The sequence below is a fragment of the Antrostomus carolinensis genome, unplaced genomic scaffold (assembly GCF_000700745.2).
Source record: "Antrostomus carolinensis isolate BGI_N321 unplaced genomic scaffold, ASM70074v2 scaffold54799, whole genome shotgun sequence".
NCBI classification, from domain to species: Eukaryota; Metazoa; Chordata; class Aves; order Caprimulgiformes; family Caprimulgidae; genus Antrostomus; species Antrostomus carolinensis.
This window is the reverse complement of record NW_010338939.1, coordinates 101-14,244: the sequence shown is the minus strand read 5'-3', so window position 1 is coordinate 14,244 and position 14,144 is coordinate 101. Positions and strand designations below refer to the sequence as shown.

The following is a 14,144-nucleotide window of genomic DNA, read 5'->3' as shown; positions in this document are numbered from 1 at the left end:
GTCCATACCTCCCCAACTTACAGACAAGGATTTCATGTGGGACAAATGACAACATTCCTCATTACCAAATATTTCCCTCAAGGAAATCAGTCAGCCTGTCGTCTCCCCAGCGCGCTCTCACTACAGCACTGCCTGCGCTGGCTCCCAGCCCACTTTAATTAGATTTTGCCATCAAATCAGTGAAAAAAAAGTAGGGTGCAAATGGCAAAGCTGCCCATACCTGTTTAACGCTCCCGTCTAAACTGCCTGCAGAGCTCTGAGACACGAGGAACCCGTTCTCTCTGTGCACCACCCCTTGGCTCACCCTCCAAGGCTCTTCAAGCGCGCCCTCGCTCTGCTCCCGGGCAGCCAGGATATCTTGTTTGAGCTGGGCAACTTCTGCCAGTAACAATCGCTTTTCTTCTTTGCTCTCTTTTAGGTGCTTTTCTAACTCCTCCCTCTTCTTGTTGCTTTCTAGTAATTCAGAACTTGAAGGAGAAATAGGAAAAGAGAGAGATAACTACACACATCCAAGGGAAACCACCCTCTGAAGGGGAAAAACTTGGGATACAAGAGTCCGATGAAACGCTCAAGGTAACGCTCGAGTGGCTCGGGAGGCTCCAGAGGAGATTTAATCCTGGGTCTAGCAGTTCTGGGCAAGGGTTGGTCTCTCCTGGACATCGACCCACAAAACAATACGTGTCCAAAGGGTCAGGCCTCAGTCATTGGTGAGTAGATTAACTGCTGGTGAAGAAACACTCGCATGGGGCCACCTGAGCGCGTCGGCCCTCGCAAGCAGCACAGAAGCACCCGCACAACACCTCCCTGTATGGAAGTACAGGCTCAGGTCTCCTGATCAAGCTGTCTCACTTCTCTCAATCCAAACTATATGTCCTACAAGCTAACCTACCTGTCTTATCCTGGTTTTACCTTGTCTCAGTACCTAGTTATCCAGGTGAGTGAGCTGACTGTAACTATATTGGATTTAGTCCAAGCTTTTACCTAGTGATGAGAGCCTGAGCATGGAAGCTCCAGCTCCAAATCTGTATTGCTCTGCTGCCCTGGTGTGAGCTGAGACAGGGCTGGTTCTGTTCAGCAGCTGGAACAGCACTGGGGTTTGGGTTCAGCTGGGATTTGTTGGGACAGAAACGCTGAGAACATCCCCATGTTGCATTTGTGTCCCTGGCACTGAAGGACTTTGTGTTTGTCCCTCTGCAAGCGCAAGATCTCAGGGGTGAGGAATATTGCAATGGATCAGCTCCATGGGCATTGGGCTCTGCCAAGGGGCTGTTCCATCTCCTGTCCCCCATGGGCAGGAGATCCATGAGGGGCTCTTCCTCTCTTGCTCTCTCTGGCTTTGGCTCGGGCTCTGGCTCTCCCGGGATTGTGGTTTCGGGTCGGGATTGTGGCTCCTGCGGGATCGTGATCTGGGAACGGGCCGGGCTTGGTGGGCGGGTGGTGAGCAATGGCACTGGGTGTCACTTGTTTGCATATTTTATTACTATTATTATCATTATTATTTTAATATGAGTATTATTTTAAGTTTTATTTTATTTCCATGATTAAATGGTTCTTCTGTCCCCCTACGAGTCTCCTTACTCTTGCCCCCAATACTCTCCCCTGTCCCATGGAGCAGGGGGTGAGCAAGCGGCTGCGTTTGGCTGCAGCCCAGTGCTCCCAGTGCAACCAGCACATCTACTGAAAAAGGGGAGTCAGGGGACCTGTAAGAGCTTTATTGACAACCTCAGTGCCTGCTGACATCTCTCCTCCAAGGACAACTAAAACCCACAGCAGGATGTGTATCATCAGCCGCCGGCAGCAGTTGGCCCCAGGGAGCCCAAGCCTATGACGGGAGCTTTTTGGGACCATGTCAGTCCAAACAGCACCTCGCTCCAGGAGAGGAAGCCTCCCCCCTAAGGACAGCTCTCACTTCTGCTATTCAGAATCTTAAGTAGCTGCAGAAAAAAAAGGTTTACTCCTGACTGATTATAATGTCACTAAGGGAACTGCTTAGTTACCAAAATCTCCACCGAGGTGACTACTCGATGAGGACGACACAAAGCTGCTGTCCCCATTTTTGCCAGAAGCAGCACTACGGAGATTTATAAAAGACTTAAAAAATTCATCAGCAAAAATAAGGAGCAGAAAGTACCACAGGCCTTGTTAAGGTTTACCAGAGCAGTTCTTGTTCATCCCTCAAGTTTTTGATATGTTCTTCCAAAAATACTATTTTAGCCCTCTGTTCTTCGTATGTCTTTTCATCTGTACGTAGATCTTCATGTTTCTGCTCACGTTTTTTAATCTGTTCTCTCTCTTGTAGGAGTTCAGAGACCTGTAAGGTCAGAAAACACCATAACTTTGATTCTCTTTCATCCCCTGGAAACCTTTTGAGCAGTATAAGGAGACCTGGGGACTCCATCAAGACATGGCTTGTGATTCTGTAGCTAAATTATCATAGTTCTTCATCCCTGAAAACACACATGCAAGTCCTTTTATCTGCATGGGAAGCAGATGATTGTAAACTACCATCAAATCACATTTCTTTATTTGATTTCATCCTTCTGTTGCCCATCTGTAGTTCTCAGGGCTTTATATCATGTGCCCTATTTCTTTACAAAACTAGCAACTCCTGGAAAAACAGTAGGAGTGCAAGGTGAGTACCCAGCTGTCCCACACAGAGAGCACCCTCTGTCCAAGTCATGGAATCCCAGAATTGCCTCAACTGGAAAAGCCCTTTAAGCTCATCGAGTCCAATCATGAACCCAACACTGACAAGTCCCCTGTGACTAACCCATGTCCCTCAGCACTGTGTCTACACGACTCTTCAATCCCTCCAGGGATGGGGACTCCACCACTGCCCTGGGCAACCCCTTCCAATGCCTCAGAACCCTTGCAGCAAAGAAATTCTTCCTCACATCCCATCTCAACTGCCCTGGCCACAACTGGAGCCCATTTCCTCTTGTCCTGGCCCTTGGGCCTTGGTTGAACAGACCCACCCCCACCTCTCTCCACCCTCCTCCAAGGGACTTGCACAGAGCCACAAGGTCTCCCCTCAGCCTCCTTTTCTCCAGGCTCAACACCCCCAGTTCCCTCAGCCACAAGGGAACTCAGCACACTTGTGCTCCAGACCCTTCCCCAGCTCCGTTCCCTTCTCTGGACACGCTCCAGCACCTCCATGTCCTTCTTGGACTCAGGGGCCCAACACTGAACCCAGCACTCCAGCTGCAGCCTCACCAGTGCCCAGTACAGGTTCAACCCAACACAACTTTCTAGGGATGGCTGCTTTCCACTTTCAGCATCACCTGATGCCTTAACACCAGGCAATGGCAGATCCAAAACCTGAGGCATGGAGAGAAGATGCCAAGAAAATAAAAGGGGCAAGAAAGGAAGGCATGAGGAGTGCTTAAGGACACAGGAACTCCAGAACTGGATTGGAACCAAAATCTGTCTAGTCTAATATATCCTGCTAAGCTGTGGTGAACCCAAATCCTCCAAAGGGAAATGCTCTTAAGCCCACTAAATGCTAACGATGACTTTGATTCCTAAAGCTTTGTAATCAATAGCTCTCCCCAAGGGTGTGCTAGAGTTAATATTTTAATTCTAGGTCTTATAATCTACACCAAGATGAATTTATTTATATATGAGCAACATAAACTAGCAACTTCTATCTGCATCAGGCACCAGAACAATGTGGATTTCTTTACATTTCCCACCTCTGTATCTAACAAAGCATTATCTTTCTGTAGCTTCTCCTGGGATTCATTAATGAGAGCCTGCTTGCTGATGATCTTTGGAGACTGGGGAAATTATCACAATGGCTTGTAAGCTCTGATTTTGAGTCAGGCAATCCCCGGTGAGGAAACAACAGGAGTTAGTGGATGTAATACACCCCTGACTACAAGCTCAGAAAAAGCTTCCTCCTCCTACATGTCAAAAAAACCTCTTAAAAACAAGAAGAGCGTTGCAAACAAATGCATCAGCTCATAGCATCTCATTCAAATTTACAAGAACAAAAATAACATCCAATTTCCTCGCCCATTCTATGTGTTGGACATCCTGATAAACACAACATTGAACAACCTCAGGTCTTGACCTCCAGGTGTGTATCCCCCATGAGAACACCATGATTTGATGCCAGGCTGAACTCCAGTGCTCTGTTAGTGAAGGATTCATCTCAATACAGCTACTCCAGCAGAAGGGAATTAACTCATTTGTGAAGTCAGGAATCCCACCAAACACATGCAAAATCCCCTGTTTTAAAGACTGTTACAGTCTGACACAGGCCACTGGATTTCATCTCGTGATCCCTTGGATGGAAAAATAATCCTTTCCTTCGGCAAAACCACCAGGCAGCTGTTGGCTGAACTACAGCCACACTTACAGGGATGTATGATTTTGATTTAAATCATGATGTATGATTTTGATTTACTTACCCTGGACCATGAGTAGATTAAACCATTGAGATGTAAAGATTAAAGAGTGACTTTTCCTGTTTTCCCCATCATCCCCCAAAATCAGACAATTCCTTTTCACGTGTGTAGTCACAGACTGACCTAGCCCCTTCCTAAACTGCTCTTTGGGAAGGCTTGGTAGAGCTGTTGGAGCAGGTCCAGAGGAGGACATGAAGATGATCAGAGGGCTGGAGCACCTCTTATGAAGAAAGGCTGGGGGAGCTGGGCTTGTTTAGCTTGGAGAAGAGAAGGCCCCAGGGAGACCAACCTCATTGTGTCCTTGAAGGGAGCTTCTAAACAGGAGGGAGAGTGACTTTTGACATGGGCAGGTAGTGATAGGACAGGGGGAAATGGTTTTAAACTAAGAGAGGGGAGATTTAGGCCAGATATTAGGAGGAAATTTTTCACCCAGAGGGTGGTGAGGCACTGACACAGGTTGCCCAGAGAAGCTGTGGATGCCTCATCCCTGGAGGCACTCAAGGCCAGGTTGGATGGGGCCCTGGGCAGCCTGATCTAGTGGCTGGCAACCCTGTCCACAGCAGAGGGGGGTTGGAACTAGATGATCTTTAAGGTCCTTTCCAACCCAAGCCATTCTGTGATGCTATGGCTGGTCTGCATCCCAAGCTTTTACAACGTGAATTTGTTGCCTCACAGCACTCTCAGAGTCCTGTCCTCTAGATGCCACTGTTCCTCCAGTAAGACTCGTGCACGTGCAGTTGTGCCAACAGTTCAGGACTTTCATTGTTTTTTACTTACGTCCAAGGAAGTGATATGACTCACAGCTGCTTTAAGGCCTCTCAGAGTATTAAAGAATGGGGTTTGTAACAGATGGAACACCCCTGTTTGCCGCTCTCCCTCAGGTCCCCCTTGTCTCCCTGATCCAGGCCACAGATCTGCAGCTCTCCTCAATTTTTAGCCTAATTTTCAGCCCTTATCCTGCCTACGTCTGCGCCAGCTATCATGCAATTTTGCTGGCATCACACACTCTCTCTCTCCCCTATGGTCCAACTGGAACACAAGAGTCCCAGCAACTCCCCCAGCACAGATAAACCCAACAGAAGTCTACACAGCAGCTGAATCCCTTCAAGCAAAGTGCACGGAGGTCCTTAGGGCACGTAACAAAAAGCAGAGCCAGGATCCCAACAAGCTGCTCATGCAGACTCCTCTGACTCCTTAAGTGTTCTGACTTCTTATCATGCCATATTCTGGTTAAGAAAGATACTATTAATATTAAAGTTAATATTAATATTCTAATATTAATAATGTTAACATTAATATTAACATTAATTTCACCCATGTGAAACAGATTCAGAATTATCCTCAGAAAAGCAACCCCAGCTCACAGGTAACCATGATGTCGCTCTGCAGGGAGGTCTTGGCTCAAATCCACGAGTACCCTGCCGCGTTGTGACACCAGGAGATGAAGGCTCATGAGCCTTATGGTCACAAATAACTCTGCAATAAACACCTAAGTCTGAAAACTTCCACTCTGCCCTCTAGAGAAGGGGGCTTTGGCTATAAACTTTGAATTACTGTTTTGTTATTAGAGTCACTGAAAGGAAAAAAAAATAAATTAGAGAGTTAGAGACAGTTGCATTAAAGCAGAGAGATTTAAAACCATCTGCCAAAGAAACTCGCTTTGAAACTTGCTGGATTAGAGAAACGCATCAGGAGAAGCCAAGCAACGCACTTGGGGGACAACTGGGGATGTTTTATGGAGTCACAAAAAGCAACTGCCTCCTGCAGGGAGTCCCACTCTAGAGCTGGATGTACCTGGCTGCCCAGTACCTTCTTCTCAGCCTTCAGATCTTCTCGTAACAGTTCAAGCTCAGATGCAAGCTGCTTTCTCCATTCTCTCCGCTCTCCCAGCCGACTTCCCAACTTCTCTATCGTTTCCTGACAGCTTTCCAATATCTGGAACAAGCAAAATTAAAGAGTCACTTCTACAGTATCATTCATTCTCAGCAAAAAAGAAACAAATTGCAGGAAAAGTGTCTTCTAGAAAACAAGGACAGGAAAAACAGTTCTCCAAAGTTGTCAGCAGGATTCCTGTACCTTGTACCCAGGGCTGGCAGGACACCTCAGAAGGCCTGGAGCTTCCACCTGACCCAAGATACCTTGGAAATGTCTCTCCCACGTGTAATAAGCTCTGTTTGGTTTAGACACCTGGTAGATCCAACTGTCTGGCTGTCACGTAACAAATCAACAGCAAAGCCAGTCCACAACCAGCTGGAAAACAGCCTTGTCAATGGGCCTGCGCGCTGCCTAGGCTTCCCTGAAACCAAAACATGAGTGGAGCACCTTTACACGTGTAAACCCTTCACCCTCACTGGGGAGACAAGCAGCTCTGCAGAGCTGAAGGCAAGACAACCTCCTAAGAGATGAGTTCTCACGGAGATCACATTGGCACGTTAGCTGCTCTCCTCCAAAGACATCCATCTGTCTTGCAGGAGCTGATGGGCTACAAATTCTCAGAAGATGGTGACAAAGAACATTCACAGGAGATGCTCATTCAACACATTTCTAAACAAACCAATTTCATTTCTGAGGAAAACCTCTTACCTCTTGCATCTCTTGGGCTCCAGATGATGCCTCATTCATCTCACTTTTGTTCTTCTGCACTTCAAGTAACTCCGTCTCTAAACTTGTGATCTTAACATAGAAAAACCACAAGTTAAAACCAAACCAGTACTCACAACTAGTACTAAAGGCACTACTACTAGTGCTGCGATTACAAAATAAGCTCCATGTTTGCAAGCGAGGAGTAGGAGGGATATGGACGGCCGCCAGCGTGGGCGAGCTCCAGCTCACATCTTTCACTCTGCTGCTTCAGAGGGTGAAGGAGCCATCCAAGGCCAAATCAGAATATGAAAGAACCCTGCTCCACAAAAAGGAGAGAAATGACCAGGACATGTGGTTAAATTCCAAGGACTTAAATTCCCACAGTTTGTGGGCTTTTGACGTGCTGCTCTCCCAACACAGAGGACCCCACAAGACCCTGATTTATATCACAGGGCATCCTCCTTTCCCATCCTGTCACAGCGCCCGCTCCCCCACAGCTGATCTTATCCAAGCAGACATTGGACCTGGTCCACCAGGACTTGTCCTGGTCCCTCCACCACCCAAAGGAGGTTGTAAACTCCCTCCTGCAAGGCTCCAAGGACTCTCAACTTGAGCCAGCAAAACGCTGACCTCTGTGCTTCTCCTGGCAGGCAAGAGATGTCTGGACAAGTGCTCACTCTGCATTTGTACCATCCCCCCTGAGGAGTCAACCCTGTGGGGGATCTCAGGGGAACGATTATTATTCCTGCAGTTTTAAAGGGCTTAAAGGAGCGAGGAGCAGTCCAGCTTCTCCTCCCCATCACGGTTCCTGCAGACCCTTCTGCAAAATCCGAGTCCTGGCACTCACAGCCACTCTGCTCCGCTGCCAGCCAGCAGCATTCAGCAGCCTGTCCTTCAGCACAAGCTCAGAAGAAAGTTGGTGCTGGCTTTCTTCTTTCTAAACCACCAAGCTGGCCTCCCCACCACCCTGAGCTGGGCTTTCACTGAACAAGGGTCAGAGCAAGTGGGGACACTGGGAGGAGATGAAGTCCAGGACACTGGGAGGAGATGAAGCCCAGGACACTGGGAGGAGATGAAGCCCAGGACACTGGGAGGAGATGAAGCCCAGGACACTGGGAGGAGATGAAGCCCAGGACACTGGGAGGAGATGAAGCCCAGGACACTGGGAGGAGATGAAGCCCAGCTTCACCTGCACATAGCATACCCCATAACCATCCAACCAACACCCACCACCCTGCTCGCACCGGTGAGCACATGGTGAAGCACGTAAGATCCCTCACACCTCTCACCCTCATTTCTTTGCACTTATTCAGAGACACTTTCTCATTCCTTTCCAAACAAGAAGCCAAAGCTGCAGAAGTGCCAAGTCTCTGTCAAGCCCAGTCCAGTTAAAGTGACCACAAAGCAGCAGGTCAAAGCCCAGGAGCTTTGCTGTCACTGACAGGCTTCAGGCACAAGATGGCTCTCTTGAAGCTCCCAGCAGGGAACGGTCTCTAACACGCTGTGATTCTGATTTGTGAGATGATTATGTTACCCAATCAAGGTTTTAAAAGCAAATCCATGCGGTGAAACACCCAGACCTCTTACAAAGAGCTAGAGGGCAAGAAACCCCCTTCCTCTCGCATGACGAGATGATCGTTTGGGGTCCAACAAGACTTTGGAGTTCTGGAAAGGATCTTAAAGGCAAAATGCAGCTCCTCTCCCCACCCCTCAGCCAACCTTTGGTCACAAAGTTGATACCCAGCTAAGTATTTCCATCATTTTCCTTATTTTTCCTCCAAGCCGCTAACTTAAGCATTTAAGTTGCGCACGTAAATCCTGTGCCAGCGGCAGAACAATACTCACATTGTACCCTGGTGTCCTCGCTCTGAGCCAGTGGCCTCATTAGCCAGGAATTTTGTAGGCGTGCCAAAACAGAAAAGACTTCCAAGTCCTTCTCACATGGGACAGGCTGGCAAACGCCCAGCAGCGCTGACTTCTCCAGGCTCCAGTGCACCTGCCTTCGCACAGCCCTTCCCTCCTCACCTCCCAGGCACCCAACAGCCCCTTGGAGATGAAGGGTGCAGCTCTGCAACCCTCCATCTGAGCAGATGCTCGATCTAACCAAGGGTTAACCCACCTCTTCTTCCATCCCACGACCTGCCTGTCTCTTCTCCACTGCCCTGTGTGTCTCAGTTCTGTCTCTTTTTCAGCTACAGTGGCTGCCAAGCTCATGCCAGATGAATCACCTCGCATCTCCCTGGCTACTCGTGCTCCCCACTGCATTCACCCTGCGTCCCACAAAGCGGCGTTCCCAGGGCTCTGCTTCACACCACCCTGAGAGAGAAGGGATTTCTCCAAACTGGAAACACATCTTGTTTGATTTGTGAAGGGCTGTGTTCATTCTGCTTCAGTGGGAAAGTGGGAAACCTTTTAGTGTGTGCTGAACAAACCCTGATTGAAACAAAATGTGTTCAGTGTTGGGCCCCCGAGTCCAAGAAGGCCATGGAGGTGCTGGAGCGTGTCCAGAGAAGGGAACGGAGCTGGGGAAGGGTCTGGAGCACAAGTGTGCTGAGTTCCCTTGTGGCTGAGGGAACTGGGGGTGTTGAGCCTGGAGAAAAGGAGGCTGAGGGGAGACCTTGTGGCTCTGTGCAAGTCCCTTGGAGGAGGGTGGAGAGAGGTGGGGGTGGGTCTGTTCAACCAAGGCCCAAGGGACAGGACAAGAGGAAATGGGCTCCAGTTGTGGCCAGGGCAGTTGAGATGGGATGTGAGGAAGAATTTCTTTGCTGCAAGGGTTCTGAGGCATTGGAAGGGGTTGCCCAGGGCAGTGGTGGAGTCCCCATCCCTGGAGGGATTGAAGAGTCGTGTAGACACAGTGCTGAGGGACATGGGTTAGTCGGGGACTGGTCAGTGTTGGGTTCATGGTTGGACTCGATGATCTGAAAGGGCTTTTCCAATCCAGGCCATTCTGGGATTCTGTGAATAGCCCAGTCATGGTGGACAGACCTTTTGCCATTCCTAGCAGAGATCCTGCTCTCAGCTCCTCAGCTATATATGATGTCTGCTTAGAAACACAATGTCTGCTGACACAATGAAGATATCTGAACATGCCTTCAGCCTGCTTCACTGTATTTAGAGATTTTTCCCTCACACCCAGAGGCTCCTGACAAGTAATTCATCTTTTCTTTCTTTGCACAATTCATCCTGGAGACGTGTGGCTACTTCAGGATCTACATGGGATAGTACATGTGTGAGGGCATATCTCCTACATCACGTTGTAACCCAAAAGCAAGTGTGTGGACATGTCCAAGCACTGTTCACACCTGACTGAAAACCTGTGTGAGCCCCTCCTTCTCATCTCAGAAATCCAAGGTCCTCTGCAGGCTGGTCCTGCTGCCAGGACCACGATCACGGCAGAGAGCATCTGAGTCACAGGCAGAGGGGAGAGGGCAACTCAGTCCAAAGAAGGAAGAGCTTTTGGCCAAGCAGCAGGGCTTCAGCCAAAGGAAAAGACCTCCTCAGTCAGCCTTTTTGGGGAGAAGCCCACCTACCCATCTAGCAAGACCAACTTATGGCTTCCTCTGTTCTCTCTGGCTAGAAATTCTTCAGCTGGCCTGTCTGTAAGGGATCACAACCCAGGGAGTGATGCTGCAAACAGTATTTTCCTTGGGGACAAGCAGTGACAAACCAGTCAGTAAGCGCAGGTGCTCTTCACAGAGCTACCTCCATAGGGATGGAGAGTCCATCCACCCAGCTGAACGAGGCTAAAGACCACTCTGACAGAGGCAGCATCAGGCTGAGAAGCTTCAGCAATAACTTAATCCTTGATCAGAACATGGATGGAGATGGCTCTGCAGGTGTTGCAAGGAGGCCTCTCACGTTGCCATGGTTCTGGTAAACCAGATAATCGACGTGATGCTCCACGCCTGCGATTTCCCAGGAGTGCCCCGACACGTACAAATGAGTGGAAACAACAAAGACTTTCCATCAACCTCCTGAAGTCAAAGGATGATCTGACTGAACTTGTCCTATTAACAGGAAGAGATCCAGACTGCCCTGGGATGAGGTGGCCCGAAATCAGGTAGGACACGGGTTAGGAAGAGACTGGTGAGGTCACATCTTGATCAAGATTGAGCAGAGCTTCTCCACATGCATCAGCTTATCACAGCTCTTCAAAAAGATGTGTCCAGCCATGCCCATGTGTCCCCATTCAACAGCAGATGCTGCACCAAGAGACAGCAGGTGACAAAAGAAACTCACTGTCCCCTCAAATTTGTTCTTTTCAGCAGGGATGTCCCCAGACAGTGCAGATCCTGGTCCCCCACACCCAGAAGTGCCTCAGCATTTGCCACACAGGCTGACAGGTCTAGAACATGCTGTGCTTGAGGAGAAACCAAAAGGGCAATCTTTTGTCACCAGCACGCTTAACTGGTGACCTTTCCTGGGATCAAGGAGCATCAGTGTCCTACAGTGACTATTTGCATGTTGGACAGGTCTGGAAAACGATTAGGGATTCAAGTCAAAGTCTGGACTTCTGTCATGGGTGCCAGGTTAAAGGGACAACTCAAGGGTTCCAAGAAAACCTCTTGCCTCTCTTCTGAGCCTCAAGAGAACTTGGAGCTTCCTGGAACTTGTTCTGCAGCAGGAACTACAGGCAGAAGAAACAACCATCCAACGTGGAAAAGCAGTTCCTGCAGGAGACCAAGGCTGAAGTCCATCAGGAGCACTGATGCCATCTAGGACAGCTTCTTGGGGGAAATTAGAGCTTCTAAGCTACAAAAGCTTCTGAAGAAATAGCTCCAGAGAAAAAAGATGCAGTTTGAATTTGAGACAAAAAGCCTTTGCTGCAGCTCAGCCAAGAAACTGAGGGGGGCACAGCCCGCACGTACGGAAAGGCCGTACGGGAAGGGAGCGTTGCCTGGTGTCACTCCTGTGGATGCAGGAGGAGGCACGTTAGCTGGTCACCTCTGCTTGCCAAGCACCAAGGAGGGGGGACAGGAGCTGGAAAAGACCACGCTGCTGTAACACTGGGGAAACCTGCACCTCTGAGCAAGTGTCACTTACTGCTGGCATTTTTTCCTTCTTTAGCCCTATTTTCTGAAACTGGCAGATTTTGCTGGTTGTATTTCTTGTCAAACCAAACAAAGCAGGTTCAGGTCAAACATCATTTCATTTTACCAATCAACATGCAGAGAGAAAAGCAGCTAAAATCAAACAACACCAAAGCTGATCTCCTCCATTCCTTACTTACTTTCTGGTGAAGTCCCTCCACCTCACTCTCAAACTGTTCCTTCTCCTGCTCGGTTTGGATCTGTGTCTCTCCCAAAATTGACTCCAGCTCTTCATTGCGCTCCACCAAATCCTCCTGCTCCTGTTCCAGCTTTTGCAGCTTGCGAAGGAGCTGTGAATTCCTGCCCTCGACGTTCTCAATCACCTCTCGGCACCTACGCACCAAAGACCAACATCACCAAGGCTACACATTGACACATCCAAATCGCTCATCACTGGTGAAGAGGAGCCAAGGTGGTTTTCACTGTGGAATATTTCTGTCCTATCAAATTGGAGTCTCACACCCTGCACGACCTGGGCCTTCTCTTATTTAGATGGCAATGCACGGGAATTACTGGTGACGGGCTCTACACAAGTAATGATGAAGGTCTGAGGAGAAAACTGGTCAGGTATGAGGAAGCTAAACAGCAGAGAGGCACTGGAAAAATTCAGCTGCTTGAGGTCCAGGAACAGGCTTGGACATTTGAAAGTCAAAAAACCCAAAGAGACAGAAGGATGGGATCAGACCCCTCTTTCCTCCTTGAACCTGCCAGGAGAGTCTCAGCAGCAGCTTCCTGAGCAGGTCACAGGAGAACGAAGCTCTGACTTCCCTTAAAAATCCCAGTTTACATACTGGTACGTCTGGAAGTCGAGTGTTTTGTTACACCCTTGGACAGCAACCAAATCCAGAGGAAATCTTCCCAGTGACAAAACAACTTTGAAAACAACACTTTATTCTGCAGAGAGTCACAGAAGCCCAAGTTTATTGTTTCAGGAAAGCAACAAACTGGAGAAAGGGTCAGAAAACAGCCCATGTTCTCAACACCAAGGGCTCCAGACCCACTCAGGACTGCATTACCTCCAAACTCTCTGATTGGGGAACAGAAGAATAAAGTTGGTACCCAAGAGAATCCTAAAGAACCCAATATTCAGTCCACTCTGCCAGACAGATTACCAGCAACCAGAGCACCAGACAACCACCGTGAAAATACACGGGCTGAAGAAGGATTTCTAGTTGCTCACCTTTTATGAAGTGTTTCACTACTCGGATATCTCTCTTCTTGCTCTGAGCCACCTTTGCCTGAAACGTGGTCTCTCTCAACCCTCCCTTCATCCTTTGTGGCCTGTGACCAAAGAGAAAACGAAAAGTTAGCAGATAATTAAGACTGAAATCTTAGCAACATGTGATTCCAAAGCTGCCCGAGTCTCTCGTAAGGAAATAAAACAACCAGAAAACATGAGCTACATCAACCTGCATTAGATAATCCACCAGCTGCAGGAGAAACTCCAACACCCATAAGAACACGAAGGCACTAGTGGGTACGAGCTTACGCCAACACAACAGTGTATTCATCACGCCCCGCACAAATCCTGCGTCACACCTGCACAGGACACGCTCCCACGGGCGTAGAAAGGAGAACACAAGTGTCTCTGCACTACAAGCCGGGCGTCTTCATTTACAGCACAGAGCTGAAAGGCAGAGAAGGGCCTGTCTGCTCCGTCTGCTTCCAAATAAAAAGCCCTTGGAAATACCTGCAGCAAAGATGCTGCGACTTCCTCAGTCTCGGTTGGCGCAGGCAATGGAAGTCCTTGCTTCTCGCTCTTCTGATACTCACAGATCTCCTCTTTGAGCTGTTCTACCTTCAAAAGGAAAACACTTGCTTTTATTTTTGGTGAAGGTTCATCTTGCTGGCTTAGAGAATTAAGATTCCCATCAGATTTGCTGTAGATAAACGGCAGGTTTATAAATATTAACCACTCGGCTGGAGGGATTGGTTGGGATCATGTGGCTGCTCCAGCTGGGTGGTGTCAGGGGAACGCCGCGCTGCGCCAAAGGGGAAGTGATTTTTCTTCATTTTTCTTCATTTCTGTCAGTTACTGATCGTGCACGTGTTGTACGTTCCC

General features: G+C 48.7%; 1 protein-coding gene across 1 annotated transcript; it reads right to left on the bottom strand.

Moving 5' to 3' along the window:
• Window positions 1-220: 220 nt before the first annotated feature.
• LOC104530921 (trichohyalin-like) lies at window positions 221-13,880 on the bottom strand (the record flags this gene model as incomplete). Its single annotated transcript, XM_029086914.1, has 7 exons — window positions 221-467; window positions 2,154-2,311; window positions 6,219-6,344; window positions 6,993-7,082; window positions 12,223-12,415; window positions 13,263-13,363; window positions 13,773-13,880. Coding segments are annotated over 7 exons (1,023 nt in total), but the record flags the coding sequence as incomplete, so codon positions are not given.
• Between the last annotated feature and the right edge of the window lie 264 nt (window positions 13,881-14,144).